Source organism: Cyprinus carpio, chromosome B19 (assembly GCF_018340385.1).
Source record: "Cyprinus carpio isolate SPL01 chromosome B19, ASM1834038v1, whole genome shotgun sequence".
Lineage (NCBI taxonomy): Eukaryota > Metazoa > Chordata > Actinopteri > Cypriniformes > Cyprinidae > Cyprinus > Cyprinus carpio.
Genome location: NC_056615.1, coordinates 1,514,808 through 1,538,032, shown reverse-complemented (window position 1 = coordinate 1,538,032; position 23,225 = coordinate 1,514,808). Strand labels below are relative to the sequence as shown.

The 23,225-nt window shown below is 39.5% G+C and overlaps 1 protein-coding gene across 2 annotated transcripts in view; it reads left to right on the top strand.

Annotated features, from left to right (window-relative positions):
• The window catches only part of LOC109111109 (retinoic acid receptor beta-like), a 201,871-nt gene that overhangs the window by 142,947 nt on the left and 35,699 nt on the right, over window positions 1-23,225 (top strand). For both annotated transcript variants that reach the window (XM_042744848.1, XM_042744849.1), the window contains one exon: window positions 4,388-4,536. In XM_042744848.1, the coding sequence (XP_042600782.1) occupies window positions 4,388-4,536 (149 nt within the window). The remainder of the gene's footprint in view (window positions 1-4,387; window positions 4,537-23,225) is intronic.

Genomic DNA, 23,225 nt, shown 5'->3' with positions numbered 1-23,225 from the left:
GTTGCTTTGGATCATAGAGACAGAGCGCTGTTTAGAAGCCTGCTGTTTGATTTGTGACTATCAGCAATGAGCTATGATTCCATCAAGTTACGACAGATTGAAATCAGTCTATCTTGTCCTTTAAACCAACTTTAATAATTCAGAAACATAGCTGTCAGCTATGGCTGGGCAATATATTAAATATTTACAGTGTATTTGCAATGATTTTGTTGCTTTTGAATCATTGTGGGGGGCAGGCACTATTTGTTCAGTTTCCTATATTTATATGTTTATTAAAATGTTTTAGTAGCAATACTTAGCTTATTTGTTATTGTTTCTATAGCACACTCAAAATGTACTTTGACCCCTTCTTTTTTGTTAAGCTTAATGTTGCAAACATAGGCGGTTATATTTTGAGCTATGCTAATAATACTCAAAATGACTTTTCACTGTGACTTTTGAAATTTAGCTCAGCTATTCTCATACTGTATGTTATAGTATGACTGAAAACCCATTTCTGAGCAAATTCATGAAGGTATCTACCAGATATTGTCAGAAGGCTGAAAAATACCGAGATACATCACAGATTTCTGTCCTAAGGTATTTTGAATTGGGACGATTTGGGTTAGAAATATGTAGGAGAAAAATATAATTTCTGATGGATAAAAGCAAGTGAATGAGATAACAGAGTTAATTGATTTGACTGTGGTGAAGTACTGTAATCTGATCAGCAGATCTGCATGTAGTGAAGCACAGTACATGACTACTGAAGCTGCCGGCTGATCCAGTGATACTGACTACATGGACTGCTGGTGTGTGGTTGACTCAGGATATTCGAAGCCTATGAATCTACCCTTGGGGAAAAGAAGTACACTTTAGCATAGCTAAAGCATGTACTACAGTGCAAACTGAATGTAATGTTTTCAGGCACTTAATTCCAAATTGAATGAAAAGATATTACTTAAATTCATATTAAATGTAATTTAGCTGACTTTTAGAGTGAGGTTTTTTGACCCACTTAAGTACATCTTAGGTGAGTCAAAATATAAGGCTGCATAATACAATCTGAACAAAACGGAAGAGGTCTGAATATTTTTTGCATGTGCTGTAGCAACAGTAACAAGTAAGTTGGTATGAATTACTGTAAAATATTTTTTTAAAACATGCCAGTAAATAAACATTTAAATAAATATATTTCATTTATTGTATTGTCAAGCATTTATGTTAAACTAAAATGTACTTCCATGTCATTTCTGTTGAAAACTGCATGCTTAACTATGTATGTTTGTTATTACACATTTGTAATGATTAAATTGCAATTGATTACATTTAAAAAGACTTTAAATGTAAAATCAACATACTAATATAACACTACAGTTAAAATTATAATCGGGCAGTTAAAGAAAATTGCATTTGTTAAAGAATACTTAAAGGAATACTCCATACCAAAATGAAATTTTTGTCATTATTCACTTACCCCATGTCGTTCCAAACCCAAACCCAAACCCAAAGCTTTGTTCGTCTTCGGAATACAGTTTAAGATATTTTGGATGAAAACCGGTAGGCTTGTGACTGTCCCATAGACTGCCAAATAAATAACAGTGTCAAGGTCCATAAAAGGTATGAAAGTAGTTTTCAGAATAGTCCATCTGCCAGCAGTGATTCAACCGTAACGTTATGAAGCGACGAGAATATTTTTTATATACAAAGAAAACAAAAATAACTTTATTCAACAATTCCTCTCCTCTGTGTCTCTCCAAATCAGCGTAGTGCCATTTTGGCAAATCTGAGCAGTACGCAGATGGCGTACGTTCTTCTGTGTCAGCCGCGTTGCGCCTATGTGCTGTTTTCTTTCAAATTAAAAAATGTATCCTAGTGGTGGGCATAGATTAATTTTTTTAATCTAGATTAATCTCACTGTAATCTTGGAATTAATCTAGATTAATCTAGATTAAAATGGCTCATTTGAATTCTGCCGAAGGCATTCAAATTATGTTCAATAAGATGTACTTGTTAGTACTGATAGAGCTGTGCTGCACTCAAACATAGTAGTTTGACGACGACTCTTCCCCTGCGCTACATTTCTTGGCCCGGCATCTACTGCATTAGCTCAGGGATGCTTTGCGTTTAGGTGGTACTTGAGACTGGAAGAACTCCTACAGTAAACTAATTGCACAAGTTGCAAACAACCTTACGCCTGTTTCACACATACTCCATCTGCAGTGCGTATGCGTATCATTTTTTTTTTACTCACCCATGTTAACGGATTCCAGCGTTCACGCAGTTGCGGCCCGTCAGTGCGTTCCAGGAGCGGTGCGTCTGCAGCGCATGACAGCGCATTGTTCGCAGTAAAAAATTAACATGGATTGACAGGGAAATGCAGTTATTTCACAATAAATGTATACTAATTAAAGCTACTGTGTTTCACACGCAACACATGGGTTTTTTGGCTAGGTTTTAAAACAAGAAAAAAGAGCACCTTTAGATAAACGAGGCAACATGATATAGGCCTATGCACTTTTATGGAAGCAGAAAAAACAAAGTTCATTAAGAACCGTGCGATTGCTTGTAATAAAGATCTAAATCCAAAAGGCAGGAGAATCGACTGTTTCTGTCAGTGGTGCTTTAATTTTAAATATTTGTGATATCCCAACAAGAAAAAGTAGGCTAACTGTTGTGTTTAAATGTTTTGCCCCTTGCTTGAGCAGCTTATTATACAGAAGTCAAATGCATGAATAATATGTGTTGTTTAAACTAATGTCTATGATTATGAAAGACTGTTTTACTGTTCTGTGATAAGAGTCACAATTTTTTATTTTTTTTTTAACATGGTTTGAAATATAGAATGATGAACAAATGTTGTGTTTGTGGACTAAAACAGCCGCGGATCAGTCGCGGACTGCAACCGCGTCCTGTGTGAAAGCACAATGAGTCCGTGCTGCAAACGGAGTATATGTGAAACAGGCGTGAGTCTTGTCAAGGTTTTTTTGGGGAAGCTTGGTAATTTCACAGTAGGCATACACACAGGTTCGAAGACTCGTTCTCGCCTCCTACAGTGCAATTCGTCTAGTTATACATCTGCGCTAAACTATCACGGTGAAAGTCATCATAGCTTGCGTAGTATAGACCCAGCTCCCAACCCAACTATGAGAATAGATTAACGGCGATATTTTTTTTATCGCCCAATAAGAGTCTCACGTTAACGCAGCATGTTAACGCTGATAACGGCCCACCACTAGTAAATACACTTAAAAAATGTATCCTTTGTGGAGTGGCTGATACAGAAGAGCATATGCCGCCTGCGTACTGCTCAGATTTGCCAAATGGCACTATGCTGATTGGTAGAGACACATAAGAGAGGAATTGTTGCATAAAGTCGTTATTTTAGTTTTTTTGTGTACAAAAAGTATTCTCGTCGCTTCATAACGTTACGGATGAATCACTGATGGCAGATGGACTATTCTGACGATGCTTTTCATACTTTCCTGGACCTTGACACTGTTATTTATTTGGCAGTCTATGGGACAGTCTCAAGCCTACCGGTTTTCATCCAAAATATCTTAAATTGTGTTCCAAAGACGAACAAAGCTTTTATGGGTTTAAAACAACATGGAAGTAAGTGATTAATGACAAAATTTTCATTTTGCGGTGGAGTAACCCTTTAAGTGTGTTCAGAGACAGTCTTGAAATGTACTCTTAAGTGCACTTAAGTGGGCTTTTATTTTTATTTTTTTATATAATATTATCTACAAGTAGTTTTTTAATATACTTGTAAAACTTGACGTACATTACTATTGCACATTCAATAAGCCAACTCAATTCAGTTAAGCCAGCATAATCTAATTTTGTGATTAACCATCTGATGAAATGTAAACAAGACCAGGCGAAAACAGAAAGACAGCATCCAAATGCATGAATTTTACACCATTATGCAGCCAGTTTAAAATAACAGTTATGCTATCTACTGTATCTTTTGGAAGTGAATTTGTGTCATTCTGAAATACTTCATTTTGGCCAAATTTTAAGGCTGCATTTAATATATCCTGTATGTTACAGGCAAGTCTGAGTGTCTGTGGAGATTATTCTAAGTCAGTCACTTTTGAAGTTTAATTTTAACTTAAGTAAGCATTCTGCCTTAGAAAGCAGTTAGGTTGATGTTGGTCACTGGGTTTTTACTTGGACTAGAGCTGTATATTAGACTAAAGTCTTTCAAGGCAGAGTTTAAACCAGGTCTCCAGGCTTTTTTTCAGATCCTAGTCAACTGTATGCCTACAGTAAATTTAACATAATCAGGTCTCAAGACAATTGCTCACAAGTCTTAAGTAAGTTGTTGTTGTATTTTTTTCAGACTGGAGTTTTCATCTCAATCATCATCAGTTATGTTTCTCGTCTCTTTCTGCCCCTACAGCCATTGAGACTCAGAGCACCAGTTCAGAGGAATTGGTCCCCAGTCCTCCATCACCTCTACCCCCTCCTCGTGTCTACAAACCCTGCTTCGTCTGCCAGGACAAGTCCTCGGGGTACCACTATGGTGTCAGTGCCTGTGAAGGCTGCAAGGTAAACATGCTATTCATCCCTTCATCCCACCAAATGGAAGCCATTCAATAAATATTCAGGTTTGCTCCCCTGTACATTCTAGTCCCCTGGCCCCAGGTCTGCCTTCTAAACAAAATAAGGTTCAAACCCATTTGTGTTGAATTATTAACAGTGAGTGCTGTAGAATTTCAGCCTAAGCTAAATGATCTTCTTTAATGTTGTCTGCCAATCTGGAGGATTAATTCGGGTTTCATGGATTCTTGCAGATATCTCAATGCATTCATATTCTATATTCACACAATCAGAGTGATTGGGATTGACAGGTGTGAATCTCAAAATGCCCTCTTCACAAAGCAGCTTAAAATAGAGGCTTGAATACATGCAGTGGAAATCAAGTGCATATTCTATTCATGACTATAAACGGTAACAAATACTGTAGTAACCTGAAATCAAAGAAGGTGATGCTTATCAAACTGTAAAGATTTATCACACTTGACATGATAGGAGTCCAACTGAGGCACAGGTTCCTCCGTCAAATCTCAGTTAACCTACAGTAGTTTTTATACTGTAGTGGGGTGGGAGAAGAAATCGATTCTCCAATGCATCGCGATTCTCTCATCAGTAATAATCAAACAGCAGTAATGCTGAGGAAAAAAAGAAAAACCCATAACTATTGTCTGGATACTTAAAGAACACTTATTTTAGATAAGGAATTGTTTTAAAAAGTAGTCTGCTTATATTATAATAATAAAAAAAGTAAATTTTGCACAAAATAAATTTGATAAAAATATTTAAAAAAATGTAGCCATGTGAAGTAATATTTAAAAAAAAAATTGAGAATGTGATGCATCGTGATATTGTGTTGATAATGATAATCGTAATTGAATTGAATTGTGAAACCAGTGAAAATTCACTGTAATGAGAGCAGATGATTTCAGTCATGCACAGAACAGAAGCAGCTCCCGTGCACTGGATCTTAAACCTTCAGATATGCTTGTATCTGTGATTATTATGCCAGCACAAGCTGGAATCAGATTCCAGAAGAGGTCAGATGCGCTCCAACAGTAGCCAGAGTAAAATCCAAAAGCACATCTGACTAAAAACACGTCTTTTTCGTTGTGCATTTACAGAATGAGCACTGTGCTGCTACCATCCACTTATTCTGTCTTTTCTTATTATGATTGTTTTATTTATTATTTTAACTCCTTTTTTGGTCACACATATTTTAAGGTCCAGTTCCACTATCAACAAGTCACTATGACTTTTGGCTCAGTAAACTCCTAACTGACTTTAAACTGGAAAATTGACTGTTGAGCTCCTTTAAAGCAGAACTGAATTTTTTATTTTCCTGTTTAACACTGTAAAGTGACTTTTATGCCATTTATAAAGCGCTACATAAATAAAGGTGACTTGACCTTGTGATGGACTGGCTACCCAGAATGCTTCAAGCGGATAATCAGTAGATATAGATTTATCAAAATAATTCTTAGTTACTTGAGAAAATGATTAATGTAAGCAGTTATTAGACTTAGACTACATATCCATATTCACACTCATTCTCTGCCATGTAACAAGAAAGAAGGAGAAGATAAATAGCATATCTAGGCCATATTGCCTTTGAATGGGTGACATTAACAGCTTCAAAGGATTAGAATAAGGATTATAGGATCTTTCAGTGTCATATATGGTATACTGTACATCCCTCTGGGCACTGCGCCATTGTAAGAAACTTGTTCTGAGGATGAACTTCATGGAATAATAGGCGAGTCAAGGGTGCTCTATAGCCACAGGGTCTAAAATCACACCCGCACATATTGGGAAAAAGTGAAAGTGAAAGTGACGTGACATTCAGCCAAGTATGGTGACCCATACTCAGAATTTGTGCTCTGCATTTAACCCATCCGAAGTGCACACACACAGAGCAGCGAACACACACACACTGTGAACACACACCCGGAGCAGTGGGCAGCCATTTATGCTGCGGCGCCCGGGGAGCAGTTGGGGTTCAGTGCCTTGCTCAAGGGCACCTAAGTCGTGGTATTGAGGGTGGAGAGAGCGCTGTACATTCACTCCCCCCACCCACAATTCCTGCCGGCCCGAGACTCGAACTCACAACCCTGTGTTTTTATGTTTTATGGTGACTTTCCATTGTCAAAATGATATTAAAAAGTATGTTGGGTTTTTATGTTTTATGGTGACTTTCCATTGTCAAAATGATATTATACTGTACTAACTGTATCCTGTAACCCTACACTTAAACCCTCATAGAAAACACTGCATTTTTACATTTAAATCTTTATCTTATCTATCTATCTATCTATCTATCTATCTATATATATACACAGGTGCTTGTCATATAATTAGAATATCATCAAAATGTCAGAAACACCACCTCACTTATTATTTCACTAATTCCATTCAAAAAGTGAAACTTGTATACTATATTCATTCAAATGTTTATTTCTTTTAATTTTGATGATTATAACTGACAACTAAGGAAAATCCCAAATTCAGTATCTCAGAAAATTTTAATATTACTTAAGACCAATACAAAGAAAGGATTTTTTGAAATCTTGGCCAACTGAAAAGTATGAACATGAAAAGTATGAGCATGTACTCAATACTTAGTTGGGGCTCCCTTTTGCCTGAATTACTGCAGCAATGCGGCGTGGCATGGAGTCGATCAGTCTGTGGCACTGCTCAGGTGTTATGAGAGCCCAGGTTGCTCTGTTAGTGGCCTTCAGCTCTTCTGCATTCTTGGGTCTGGCATATCGCATGTTCCTCTTCACAATACCCCTTAGATTTTCTATGGGGTTAAGGTCAGGCGAGTTTGCTGGCCAATTAAGAACAGGGATACCATGGTCCTTAAACCAGGTACTGGAAGCTTTGGTACTGTGTGCAGGTGCCAAGTCCTGTTGGAAAATGAAATCTGCATCTCCATAAAGTTGGTCAGCAGTAGGAAGCATGAAGTGCTCTAAAACTTCCTGGTATACAGCTGCGTTGACCTTGGACCTCAGAAAACACAGTGGACCAACACCAGCAGATGACATGGCACCCCAAACCATTACTGACTGTGGAAACTTTACACTGGACCTCAAGCAACGTGGATTGTGTGCCTCTCCTCTCTTCCTCCAGACTCTGAGACCCTGATTTCCAAAGGAAATGTAAAACTTACTTTCATCAGAGCACATAACTTTGGACCACTCGGCAGCAGTCCAGTCCTTTTTGTCTTTAGCCCAGGCGAGACGCTTCTGACGCTGTCTGTTGTTCAAGGAGTGGCTTGACACAAGGAATGCGACAGCTGAAACCCATGTCCCATATACGGCTGTGCGTCGTGGTTCTTGAAGCACTGACTCCAGCTGCAGTCCACTCTTTGTGAATCTCCCCCACATTTTTGAATGGGTTTTGTTTCACAGTCCCCTCCAGGGTGCGGTTATCCCTATTACTTGTACACTTTTTTTTTCTACCACATCTTTTCCTTCCCTTCACCTCTCTGTCAAGTCAGCAGTCTTTCCCATGATTGTGTAGCCTACAGAACTAGACTGAGAGACAATTTAAAGGCCTTTGCAGGTGTTTTGAGTTAATTAGCTGATTAGAGTATGGCACCAGGTGTCTTCAATATTGAACCTTTTCACAATATTCAAATTTTCTGAGATACTGAATTTGGGATTTTCCTTAGTTGTCAGTTATAATCATCAAAATTAAAAGAAATAAACATTTGAAATATATATATGCAATAATTGAAATATTGAATTTGAGTATAATATACAAGTTTCACATTTTGAATGGAATTAGTGAAATAAATCAACTTTTTGATGATATTCTAATTATATGACCAGCATATATATAGATATATATATATATATATATATAATATTTTCCTCAAGGGGAAAAAAGTGTCCACACACCACACACACACATTGCAAATATATATAAAGAGCTATGCTTCACTGCTTTCAAAGAAAAAAAATTAATTGTGCCATGTATGAATGTGTGTCTGACATGGGAAAATTGCATTTGCTGCATTTGGACACTGGTGTGGTCTGGATGTACAGTCACAAAAACACAGAAATGTATAACCACACGTGAATATCACCGACACACTACTACATAATGCACTAGATTTGAAGCCTGCAGCGAATATATAGAAAATAAGATCTAATGTCACTCTCCAAGGTTACTGTTTTGAATAAATAATAAATTCTAAATAAATAACTGAAGTGTTAAATATACCATGTACTTCTGTTTTGTGAAACAGTGCACAGTATGCAGCATGTCTTTTCAATATACTGTAAGTGTCTTTTTTTAAACAGGGATGTGCATTTTTGTCATTTTGACTGCTCACTGAAAAAAAAAAAAAAAAACGATTCATTGATTTTAATAAGTGGTTGCAAAAATTTATTTTAGCTACATTTAATAAAAAAATGTTGAAAGTTAGTTAATTAAATTTGTTCATTTAAATGTAGCTTTAAAAAAAAGAATGCAACCACTGAGACACAAAAATTGTAAATTCAATGAATCATTTTTTTTTCAGTGTATAGTGTTCTTGCTGTAAACTGTTGTTATTGGGGCAAATTATGTCTATTATATTTTAACTACTTTTAACTACTCAAATTCCTGCCCCATAATGTACCTGATTTCTAATTCTCTGCCTGGTGATTCACATACATAACGCCCTGTAATTGTGAGCCCAAAGACACAACTGATGCATGTGGCTCTCTTCTGCTCACTTGCATCATTTGCATCATTTGCCGTGAGCATGCTTTGTTTGATATTGGGTTGGAGATCTGATTTGAATTGGTAACATAGTGAGGAAACATATGGCTGAGCATACGTGTATGCATATGCATACAAAAAAGACACATCTCAAGCTAAGCCAAGTAAAGGCGCCAGACTTGCTGCGGTCTGGTTGCTTTGACTCTGTAATCCTTTTTGACATTGGCATCTTTCTGACATGTGTCCTCTGTCTTTCTCTTGCTTTAAACTTCCTGTCCCTCACAAGTTTTCAAAAACTTTGAGAGATTAAGACCACTTTGAATCGAGGAAGAATCGCTGGCATCTGTTCCTTTTCTGTTACCTGGATGTGCATTGTGTTCACAGTGCAAGTTAGGCAAACCATACTTTGGTTTTAAAGCAAAACATACCTTCTGGAATTTGTGTGGATTGAGACCATACTGAAAACACTGTGTGTGTATAGGACAGAAGAGAGCACAACTCATTCACTTTGAAACTGCAGGTTCCATGTTTATGCAATTAAATCACAGCCTTTGCTGTTTATTAATCATTGCTTTTATGTCTTCAAGGCCATATAATAATTGTGAGGAATTTTTACAGCCCTACTTTCAAACTACTTTTAATTAATGATTACCTTGAAATGTACCTTTATTTCCATGTTTTCAGATAATTTTGTAATGCACTGACAAAACATAATCAAATGCTTTTTCTAATCTCTTATGAAAAAGGAATGTGCTTAATTGTATTGAATGTACACTTATAGTTGAAAACTACTTGCAGATAATATAATTTTACTGGCCACACTTTAAATACCTTTGACACATGCTCTTTGCAATGCTGTTAAATTTGTTTTTAAATTAAAGTACATTTTAAAGTCATTATGTTTTAATAAAACAAGTATGTTGTTAGTATCTTGACTAGCATACTAAATCACATGTAAAGTACATGTGCATAAATGCAATTTTAATTATTGTGTGTGTCAAAATGACATGTAAAGCTAATATATGTTTACTGTACTAAATTTCTTCTTCATTATAAATGTATAATTACAAATACATGGCAAACAGGTTTCAGTAGAAATGACATTAAGATATATTTTAATCACCATAATTGCTTGTGTCAGGTTGTGTGGTGGTCAAACACAATAACAAAAGCTCACTATATATACAGTCTTGGTAACACTTAGGATAGTGGCATCATTAATCTATAACTACACAGGGACAAATGATTAATGCACTTTTAACATTCTAGTTACTACTATTAACGAACAAGAAATTAATGAATTTGTAAGTAATAGCACTCAGTTGCTAATCAGTAATCTCCTGGAGAACTACTGAGAGGTACTACACACAGGTTGTGACGTAAATGTGAATGTGAATAATGCATAATTTATAATTAATTTTAAAGTGAGGGTCATGGTAGCCAGCTAGTAATGATGCAAGTATTACCAAACCCTTCAAAAGGATTTACTAATTATGATAATTATTATTTGATCAGTATTCTAAAGTGAAAAGCATGATAACTCCCTATTATTGACTGAAGTCAAAGTAACAACATTCAAAATGGAAAAATCTTGAGTTTTTGTTTACTAAAAGTCTGCTGTTGCTTTTTTTCTCAGTTGGCATGTTGTAAAACAAAAGTACAATCCACTGAACACACTGTACTTCTTCACAGCCTCATTTTCATTCCTGTATAAAATTAAATATGACACTACTCTGACAAAGGTCTATTTTTTTTATATAATATGATTGCTTAAGTCCCACTTAAAAAGCACAACTAGCTGCATAATGAATTGAAACTATAATATATTTTCATTTAGTTTCAATAGCTTGCAATAATGCATCCATTACATTACATTCAGTACTCTTTTTATTAAAAAATAGTCTAAAGTGTACTTCTTTTCATAATGAATTGTAGAGTTGAGAGAAATATGCCTTGTAATTTCTTTGTAATACCAACCAGCATACAGCATTTATTTATTTTTTTAATAAAATTGCAATGTAACTTAAACTTGAAAATTTTGTCCACTAGTTTTGCTTCACCGTAGAAGCAAAGTCTGCATCATAATGCTTGCACTTTTAATTATCTTATTGATTGGACCATTAAATTTCTGCATTACCCTTTAAGATACTTTAAGGAATTTTATACACTGTTCTCCTTGACCTTCGTAAGCTAATGTGCATGGCAAATTTATGCATTACCTTATTCAATTAAGAGCCTCAAGTATGTCATGTAATGAAAGCATCAACAGCAGCCTGCTTCTAAAAACATCAACAGGACCGATACTGTAAGTATAAAGAGTGTATATTATTGTCAGAAGGACATACTGTTCCCACAGAGTGGAATTGGCACCAAACTGTAGAGGCCACTGCAATACTGCACTTTTCCATTGAAGGACTATATTTGCCTCCTTAAATTGATATCAGCAGGCATTTTTACCTTTTTTATGCATATTATTTATGCCTATTAGATGCATCATCTATTATGTCAAATACTGACATTTAATCAAGAAATTTAGTTAGAATTAAAGACACTATAGCGCTGTCACCAAATCAAATTAAATCAAAGTCAACCAGATCCATTGATCCCCACTGCAGAAGTGGCATTTAGGTCTGTAAAAATAACTGTGGTATTTATATTGTGCTGTCAATATTATCTCCCCTTACTCATATACTCATTTAACATTTAATACAACATACATTGAGATCAGTTGTTAGCCCAAGCTGATAAATGGCTCTTGCAATGTTAATGATTTGTTACAATTATGGACTTCTGTTCCTTTTGTGTTCTCCTTATTTGGTCATGTTCCGTTCCTCGTTTTGTTAATTGATTACTCCCCACCTGTTTCCATTCCTCTGATTACGTTCCTTGTGTTTAAATACCCCGTCTGTTTAGTTCCAGTTTGTCCGCTATCGTTTGATGTTTGATAACATTGTTTAATGCAACAATGATCTGTGTTTGGTTGTGCCCTGGTTCTCCTGTGGATCATTAAAGTACCCTTTTCTATATCTTCTTCGTCGAGTGTTTTGCTAGCACACCAGCGACGGTAACAGAATCACGGACCCAAACAGTTTAGCGGAGTTTTTCTTTTTCTTTTTGTTTTTCTTTGTTTTGTTTTCCCCTCTCTCGGAATGGCAAGCCCAGCAGTCCAACTCCTGTGCCTAGAGCAACTAGACCGTTCGCTGGAGGACCATACTAGGGACTTTTTCGATCTGGCGTGCCTTACCCACTTCCCAGACCACTCGCTCTCTAATTTCTACTATGCTGGCCTGAGCGAGCAGTGTAAGGCACGCCTGCCAGTGAACGGTCCCAGAGAGGATTTCGCCACTTTCGTGGAGTGGGTGCTGGAGAAAAATGGATCCCTATTTACCATCTGCACCGCCGAAGAGGATCTCTCCAGCCCCACTCCCGAACCAGAGACCAGCCAGCCACCATCCCGCTGCACGGAGCTAGAGCCCACCGCAGCCGCAGAGCCCGAGCCTATCACCGACAGGGAGCAGGAACTCGAGTACGCGACTGACCAGTTGTGTGAGCCGGTAACACCGTGCGTCGTGGGACGATTGGTGGAGATTGAGGGCGTGGAGGAAAGCCCTGCCCACACTCCTGCGACTGAGGGTGAGCTGCATTTGGTTTTTGGGAATTATAGAGAGGAATTATTGGACCTTATAGACTGGTTTGGGGAGGCAGTTCCCGATCCTCATGTTTCCCCGCTGTTTCCGGCCAGCCCTGAACCTCCTGTTTCCCCGCTGGTTCCGCCCAGCCCTGATCCTCCTGTTTCTCCGCTGGTTCTGTCCAGCCCTGATCCTCCTATGTTCCCTCCCAACCTCCCTCTCCTGCCTCCTCCTAGACCTGTCAGTTCCTCTTCTCCTCTTTTGCTGGTTCCGTCCAGCCCTGACCCTCCTGTTTCTCCGCTGGTTCCGCCCAGCCCTGATCCTCCTGTTTCTCCACTGGTTCTGTCCAGCCCTGACCCTCCTGTTTCCTCCCATCCTCCCTCTCTCTCATCTCCTCCTAGACCAGCCAGTTCCTCGACTTCATCTCCACTGGTGCCAGTCAGTCCCGCAGCTCACCTTCAGTCCGCGCCATCTGGATGCGATGGTTCGCCGCAGGACTTCCAGTCCCCAGCTCCGCCTTGGCGTGTGGATTCCCTGTCTCCACCTCCAGCCTCCGAGCCCTGGACTCCTCCTCGGTCCTTCGACCCAGCGGCTCCGCCTTGGCTCTTAGCTCCCTCGTCTCCGCCGTGGCCCGGCATCCCACCTGCTCCACCGGGCTCCCTCATCCCTCCGGCTCCACCTTGGTCAGTCATCAACCATCTGCCGCCTCGGGACTCCATTCCTCTGGCTTTGTCTCGTCACTCCATCCCTTCGGCTCTGTCAGGCTCCTCCTTCCCTTCGGCTCCACCTCCATCCTCAGTCACTCCGGCTCCGCAGCGGTCTTCCAGTGCCCCGCCTCCGCCTTGGTCGCCTGAGCCTTCTGTGTCACCTTGGCTCTGCGGCTGCTCTGCTCCATCTTGGGCTCCTCGTCCATCGACTGAGTCTCCGTCAGTCGGCCCCCTGGTGTTGTCGGCTCCTCCTCCACCATGGCTCCTCCCACTGTCGACTCTACCATGGGCGCTATCCTGGCTGGCCTCTGGATGTCCATCTGGCTCCTCCTGCTCTGGGCTCCTCCCTGGCTCCTCCCTCCATCCACTCCACCCTGGTTCTATGCTCTGTTTCTTCTCCATTGCCTGCCCCTTGCCTGCCCCTCGCCCACCTCCTGAACCCCCACCCTCCCTCCTCTGGACTTTTTCTGTTGGTGCGGGGATGCACCGTTTCCGGGAGGGGGCAAACTGTTACAATTATGGACTTCTGTTCCTTTTGTGTTCTCCTTATTTGGTCATGTTCCGTTCCTCGTTTTGTTATTTGATTACTCCCCACCTGTTTTCCATTCCTCTGATTACGTTCCTTGTGTTTAAATACCCCGTCTGTTTAGTTCCAGTGGGTCTGCTATCGTTTGATGTTTGATGACATTGTTTTATGCTACGATGATCTGTGTTTGGTTGTGGCCCGGTTCTCCTGTGGATCATTAAAGTACCCTTTTCTTTATCTCCTTCGTCGAGCATTTTACTAGCACACCAGCCCCTGTAACAGGATTAGCCCAAGCTGATAAATGGCTCTTGCAATGTTAATGTCTCATATGCAACAAAAATGGCAGCCCATAATCAAAGAGAGTTGAGCAAATTTGATGTCGCACCAATGCGACCAAAGTACAAACAAAATTAGTTGCACCAGCAGGAACAAAGCTCACACAATACAACTATTAAGTCTCTTTATGAAAGCTGCAAACATTGAGTGCACAAAGTATCCAGAATATAACAGTTTGTTTAAATAAGCATATCATCCGGGTAAATTTTCAGTGTGAACTCTCACTGTTTATGCTACAAAATAGCATAGTGGTTTAATATTCAATTAGGAATGTACCTGAGGCGTTGCAGGATTAATCTCTTTATGTAAGATGTGAGAAGTGCACAGTTTCCGGATGCCCTCTCTGATTCTGGGACAGGAAACTTTCTAGAGCTGAGGTATCCATATCTTAGAGACACAGAGAACAGATATAGAAGAAGTCACTGTCTTTGAACTTCCACAGAATCACTTGACCATCAAAGAAGGTGAGTCTGAAATAAGGATTGGGTTTAGAGATGCCAGAGGTGTCCTCCTCCATTAGCTACTGAGACTTGAAAATAGATTTATTTGATTAACCCTGTAATCCTATTTGTTTGAAAAGTTGGGATCTGATTTGTTCAGATGTGGCAGCTCTTTTAAATTACTGTCCACAAACACTGGTGGGGGGGGGAGTAGTTTAGCATAATATTAAAAAAGATTTCTTTTATGAAAGGGATGTACTTGGAAAGAATATACTTAAGTGCAAACTAAATGTGAAGTTCTCTGAAATTTGTATATTTACTTATATTGTCTTTGAAATACTGTTAAATTGTACACAATTAATGAAAGTAAAATTACAGTTATAATATGGCCCTGTTTTCATAAAGGTAATGATCAATAAACTACAAAAGGCTGTGATTTAAATGAATAAATATGGAACTCATTTCAAAGTAAGAAATTTCCATTGTTTTTTACAATTGATTGTTAAAAGATTATTTGCCAGTACAAGTAACAAGTAACTTTGCAAGTTTTGACATTTGTAAATATGCATAACCTCTGATAAGTTCATAAAATGAAGACTGAAAATATACTTATTTTTATTTTAAAAAACTCACACTCATAAATAAAGAAATAACGTGGTTTTTTGCAAGGAAAGATGGTATGAGATAAATATAGCTCAATTAACATACTATTTGCTGTAGATTTGAGAGAGAAACAGCTCACGCTGATGAATAAAGAAATAACATGTGGGTTGGAAGATTGGATTCGAGAGTGTAGCTGCTTCCTAGATTCCTGGACACTTTCTTTTTCACACAGTTGTGGAGTGCAGGCCTTTATTTGAGGTCCTCCCTCTGGTTTTGTTGTTTTGTTTTGGAGATCCATTATGTTTCATCTCATGTAATCTGAGAGTAAAAGGAGTACTTGAAGAAATGTGATGACAGGTGGGCTATTATAAGATTATTAAATCAGGAATATTTATTTGAGAGGAGGCTCAGCAGGTAATGTGCATGCATGTGTCATGCAATAAGTTCATATAAATGTGAATCCAGCTAATTTCCCTTTGATTCCTATTTCCTATCCCATTAAAGATAAAGGAGGCAAAAAAAAAAAAAGGCCAGCATCACAAAGTCACAATTATATTTGCAAGAAACTGTTCTCTGGAATACCTGATTCTGATTGGTCAATCGTAGCATACCCGCTACTAGCACTACTTTCATGCCCCTTGCATCACACACACACACACACTTCTTGTTTCTTACAAATATAATTGGTTCTTTGCATCTTGCAGCTCAATTTTCAATTGCATGTAAAAGAAAATCAGAGAATTACAATATTTGTGCTACTTTCACTTTGTACACAGTTGTTTTGTACATTGTTGGATTATTTTGATTATTTTGTTATTTTGAAAGTGTACTTTATACTTATACTAATACAGTGAATTAGTTTGAATATTATATAGGTCATGCCCTGTAATTTAACGTGATAGTTATTTGTCAGTAATGATAATGATCGTGTGGCTTACTGTTTGTGTGATCTCGTCTGTGTATGTGAGAACAGACATTTTGGCACTGTTTCAGATCCATATCTCTCTTTGTTAAGTGCCAAGCCTTACACACACTTATGACCCAGGCTTTCCCACCGATCCGCTTCAGTTTCATCAAACTTTAATGCCATGTCATCCAGCCTTACGGACACAGTATAAAGTGGTTTCATGTTACGCCATTGTTCTCTGAACTTCAGCAGTAAATGGCTCTTTAAAATGTCCAGAGATTTTGGTTCTGTCTGCTGTGTAATTCGGTCTGACAGGGCTGTTTGTGAACCTTTCTTACAGTGAGGGACACTGGAGGTCTTTAGGGTCTGTCACTGATATCTCCTGCCTGGGATGTGAGGTTTAGACCCCTGTAGACCTGCCATTTAATCAGGCTAATGCTCATTTATGGAAACAAGGGAATTGTTACTACTAAGAGGTTACTCTTTTATAGCCAAGGAGATTAAATTGAATTTTCAGTTAAGGTTAAATGTTGACAAGTTAAAATGAGACAGTTATCTTTATATGCTAATGGACTAACACATGAGGCTGCCATAGTGCATTAGCATTTTTTTAAGAGCTGTGAGGGGTGTAGAATTACTCAAGCCATCTGTGTTGCTCACCCTCTCCAAGAATGAGATAATAGCTCGGTGGATTGCTGCTTAGAGACCTACAGAGCAAGAGACGTTGAGCACAAGGGTTGGGCACAAGTTGTAACCTACAGTCTCTTGTCTATTAGGCCATTAAAATGGTTCTGTTCAACTATAGCTATCCAATTCTTACTCTGTTATCTTTTGGGGTTTTATGTTCTTAGAAGAGTAAAGGCAAAAAGGCTTAATTTGCTCAAGACTCTCGTTGTCTTGCTAGCTGTGACAGGACCTGATCATGGGCGTATGCACTTTTAATAAAACTTAAATCCGTCCCTCACAAATCCGTCCCTCACACTTTTTCAGGCAAGTGTGAATAAATCTACAATTTAATTCAAAGAGACAATATAGTCTGTGCATGGCCTGATGTTTTATTTGTGCGCTAAACACTCATGCAGTGTATGCTTCATTCATACTCGAAGCCAGAGGGCGGTCTCATGCAGAAAGTCCAAAATGAACTCATAGAAATAATAACTTATGACGTGCCAGGAAAGCCCTGATATGGACAAAAGTGGCCAGCTATCACTGTGGGTAAGCTGAATAAATAGCAGAAGCGTTTTGACTGATGAAACATGAAGACAATAAACACTTGATTGTGACAGTATGTGGTTGTATATATGTTTATTAATATATGTTTTTCAATGCATCTTCAGGTATTGAATAAATAAAGTGAATGAATTATGCAGTGCCAATTAACGTAGTTTATTACAGAAACTATAAAATATATTTTCTGCCTTATTCTGTGATGAAAAAATGGGGAAAAGTGACACAAATCCCCCAAACTCCACCACTCTGCTACTGCCACTCACAATGACAAAACATGAGCTCTCTTTAGCATCTCTGCCAGGCACAGCCGATGCGAGGTGACAACACTGCTAGCTTTCATTGGTGCTAGTTCTTTGAAGTCGCCTTGGTGTGTTCTGGCCTTTAAACAAACTATGCCTGGTTACTGATAAAGATGGCAAAGAAATCATATAGACCTTAGTAGTTCCATGTCTATTTTTGACAGAAAAGAAATGGGGGATAGAAGTACAGTACAGTATGTTCAATGAATTGTACTGGTTTTAAAAATCACACATGATCTAAACTGTTTAGAAAAACTGTAAATCTCTCCCTTACAGCGTCATTTTGATTTGAGTAAATTTTTTTTATATGGAATCCATACCTACTAGTCTACAGAAGGAGGAGCTAGAGCCATAGACCTAAGAACACCTTAAAAATCCCCTAATAATGCCCTAGCAAACTACCCAGAACACCGTAAGAGCCTTCTTAGTAACGTACTAAACCACCAAGAACAGCCTAGCAACATGCCTGTCAGCACTGGCAGGGAGTCCCAGTCACCTCAGTCAGGGAGTCTCATTCACCACACTCACCACAGTCACCACAGTCATCAGCCCCAGTGCACACCAGATCCACCACTCCCTTGCTCTTCTGGATCACCTGCAAGAGACAATCATCTGTTACCATCAGCTAAGGGGCCTGAAACCTTTACATCTGCATATTACTCACCTTCTGATTATTGCTTCTCATTGCCACAACCCGTCTGTCAATAAAACTGCTGTTTTGCAAACTTACCTCTGTGTTTCTGGCCTGTTTGCTGACAGAAGACCAGACCAACAAATATGAATTGGGCTGAGGACCAGCTCTGGTGTCTGCGGCAGGTAGGTCGGCCATTGAAAAGGTATGTGGAAGAATTCTTTGAGCTGTCTTACCGGGTGAGCTGACACGACGCTGCACTTGGTGCTTGTTTTCAGTTGGGTCTGGATGCAGAAAAGATCTATTGTGATCTACTTGCGTGTTGTTTTCCCTTGGTTGAGCTGATTAATCTCATCCTTTATTTGAATGGTTCTACTTTTGAGGTAGAAGAAATAAAGGAAATGAAGAAGAATGAGAATCATCCTCGACCAGCCCCTCTGAAACACACCTTGTCTCTCCAGCTCATCCCACCCACATTCCTAACCAATGGCTCCGATCACCCATTACCTCCCATTTACCCCTGGGCTTGTAGATGGAAATCAAACAGTCGAACTGGGGGCCAAGATGGTAGACCCCGCAAACCAGTCTGTCCAGTCAGCACTCAAATCCACATCCCTTTTCCAGTCCTTAGCCCAGAAATGCCAAATGCCCCACTGTCAAGCCTTCCGACTGTTCAACAGTCAGAAAATCGAGAGATGTCCCTAGCCCCTGACCAGGATCAAGAGATGGCTCTAGCCCCTGACCAGATTCAAGAGTCCACCCCAGAATGCTCTCCAGAGCTCAACAGGGAGCCCACTCACGTCACAGAGCTCAACAAGGCATCCAACCCTCTTTCTTCTCCTTCATCTCCGCTGGTCCCATCCAGCTCTCCTGCTTAACCTGAGTCTAGCCCAGAGAGGGCTCCTGTCCCCACGTCCAGCCCAGGGAGGGCCTCAGATCCCAAGGGAAGCCTCCTGTTCCCACATCAAGCCCAGAGAGTACTGCTGTTCCCACGTTCAGCCCAGAGAGGGCTCCTGTTTCCAAGTCAAGCCCAGAGAGGGCTGTTGTTCCCACATCTGGCCCAGGGAGGCCCTCAGATTCTGAGTCTAGCCCAGAGAGGGCTCCTGTTTCCACTTCCAGCCTAGTAAGGGTAGATGTTCCCATCTATGGCTCTGGTAGGGCCTCAGTTCCCGAGTTAAGCCCAGAGAGGGCTGCAGTTCTCATGTCTGGCCCAAGGAGGATGTTACCACATCCAGCTTTGAGAGGACGGCTTTTCCTGTTCAGTCATCTGCCTGCCTTGCTACCAGTGCTTCTTCGACTCCTTGCCCTTCTCCTTAACCCCCACCCTCCCTCCACAGTTAGCACATCTACGGTAGAGGTCACGCCTTCCGGGAGGGGAGAGTAATGTCAGCACAGGCAAGGTGTCCCAGTCACCTCAGTCAAGGAGTCTCAGTCACCCCAGTCACCAATCATCAGCCCCAGTGCACACCAGATCCCAAATCACCAGAGCACTGATTGCCCGCACCTCCCTCAGCTCGTTAAGATCCCTATATCACTGCACTCTCTACACTGCCTCATCGTCTGGTCTACAGTTTGCATTTCCGAACTAAGCCTGACTCCTTACCTTGGTGCTTACCTGTGTTTACTCACCCTTAGATGCTCCTTCATTCCTCCAGATCACCTACAAGAGACAATCATCTGTTACCATCAGCTAAGAAACCTGAAACCTTTACAACTGCATATTACTCACCCTCTGATTGTTGCTTCTCATTTCCACGGCCTGTCTGTCAATAAAACTGCTGTTTTGCATACTTACCTCTGTGTTTCTGGTCTGTTTGCTGACAATGCCTCAGTCAAATAACTGCGTCTAAATATCAAAGAGACTTGGAAGTGTACTTTTTGGGGGGCGGGGGGGGGGGGGGATTAGGAAGCTTCAAAGGGCCCAGAGAGAGGGAGGGGCCCAGAGCAAGAAGGGGGTCTGACCAGCCTTACAGTGGCAAAATACTTTTTTTTTTCTCTGTATTTTGAATTACGTGTTGTGTTTAAGGATTAAAGAAAATTAGCAGAAAATTACCAAGACCTTTTGAGTTTTCTACAGATTAATTTTTTTGGCACACTGTAGCAATGCACAAACAAACCTCTTAGCAATGCTCTGGCAATGATTCTAAACAGGTGAGAATTTTGCACCACTCATATTTTCATTTTCTATTGAACGTGAAAATATTTTCAAACGTTATTGTTTCTTTTCGTGTACTTCTGTTTTATTTTTCTCAGTCTCTCTCTCTCTCTCTCTCTCTCTCTCTCTCTCTCTCTGTCTCTGGTCTCCTGTGTCCTCTCTGTTTTCATTAACCATGATAAGATGTCTGTGCGATTAGGACTGAAATGTGATCCTGTCCTGGGCCCGTACTGAATGCTCAGACAACACAAAACACCAGAGCAAGCGGGACGGAATGGAGAAGAGAAGTGGGGTGGGGTGGGAGGTAAATAATTGATGAGCGGCACTTTCGTTTTTTAATCTGTAAATGAGAAGCCCAGACACACTATCTGTACCCCATTAAGATAACAAGATGGAAGATAATGATCCTAGTTAAGACACAGTTTACATTGAGAGAGCTCCTCAGGTATAGCACTCAGTTTTTGTTAGCCGCTTTTGTTAAGGATGGATAAACCATGTGAAGTGAACCAGCACTTATCTCCATATCACTACAGAGAGCTGGACAATCATCAAAGATCCTCTCAAACACAGACAGATCTGGCATTATCTTGTCCATTAATCTGTACCGTTTACATGCCACCTGTTGTAAGTCATCTGAGAACAGAAAAGTCTACAGAAGTAAACTCTGGAGCCAGGTGAGCAGCCATCTAACATCTCTACAGCAAACACATCCCTACATAATCTAACAACTATAAAACAAACCTATCCCTTTATCCTTTATTTATTAAAAAAACAACCTTTTTCATTCAATTCATTTTTTCTTTTTTTTTTTCAATACACACATTTTTTCATTCAATTCAGTTTGGACTTTTGAACCAAGTAAAATATTTTCTGAGTGGCATAGATTCAGCATCACAGTTAAAAAAATGTTGTCATAGAATACAAGATTCATCCCAGCATTTTAAGAATCTATATTGAATCTATCTTCTCACCAGGTGTGTGGTGAGAAGCCCTCAGTGGGTAGTTCAGTGTTGTTGAAGGAGGTTTCATTCAAATCCTCCTGTTTCAGCACTGGTCTTTAACCTCTTAGACCTAAAAAAGACTTCAGAAATGGCTGTGTAAGACTAGGAAAAAGTGGGAGTGTAGATAGATAGAGGGAGGGAAAAGGGGAAAAAACAACCAATAAAACACAGACCTACAACACATTCATTATACAGACAAATGAATATTAAAATAGCTTTAAAACAGAAAGATTAAAGGCAGCTACTTTCTGTTTACTCTTCTTTGAATTTTCGGTCTATGTATCATTGTTTGCAGTGTATCACAATAATCCATTGTGTCATCGTGTTCAGACGTACCTATTTGTACATCTTTTATTTGAAAAAGACATTATATGTGCGCATACACGGTGCTGGTTCATATTCATGAATAGGATGGTGGTCAGTCAAATCCGTATGTGTGTAATAGTATTCAGATGTAACCCCCTTTGTAATCGTTAACATTTTCATATGTAACTGTAATTTAATTACTCATTTTTCCCAGTAACTGTAACAGATTACAATTAAATTTTTTCCCCTTTTGTAATTAAATGACGTAATACCATTACAGGTAACTAGTTAAACATAGTGTATGTAATTAGTAATGTAAATAGTGATGCATGCCTTGACAAACAATATTTACTGTAGGCTCAAGATGAATTCTTAAAATAAAAAAAAATTCTATTATCTTATGCAGTTTTGTATCTTACACAAATACAAACTTGATTCTAAAAAAGTTGGGACACTGTACAAATTGATAATAAAAAACAGAATGCAATGATGTGGAAGTTTCAAATTTCAATATTTTATTCAGAATACAACATAGATGACATATCAAATGTTTAAAACTGAGAAAATTTTAAGGAAAAATAAGTTGATTTTAAATTTCATGGCATCAACACATGTTGGGAAAGGGCCATGTTTACCACTGTGTGGCATCCCCTCTTCTTTTTATGGGGGGACTGAAAGATCTGGACTTCAGGCTTCTGGCCATTTCAGTACCATCTTCCTCTTTAACCTATCCTTCTTCTACGCAGCCATGATGTTGTAATTTATTGCAATATGTGGTCTGGCATTGTCATGTTGGAAAATGCAAGGTCTTTCCTAAAGGGACAACGTCTGGATGGGAGCATATGTTGTTCTAGAACTTGGATATTCCTTTCAGCATTGATGGTGCCTTTCCAGATGTGAAAGCTGCCCATGCCACACGCACTCATGCACTCATACCATCATACCATACTTCTGAACTGAGCGCTGATAACAACTTGGGTTGACCTTTCCAAAAATAACCCAAAATTTTGATTCGTCTGACAACAAAACAGTTTTCCACTTTGCCACAGAAAACGCCTGCACTTCTGGATCATGTTTGGATATGGCTTCTTTTTTGACCTATAGAGTTTTCTATGGCTTCTTTTTTTGACTATAGATCACGGCGAATGGCACGGTGGATTGTGTTCACCGACAGTGTTTTCTGGAAGTATTCCTGAGCCCATGTTGTGATTTCCATTACAGTAG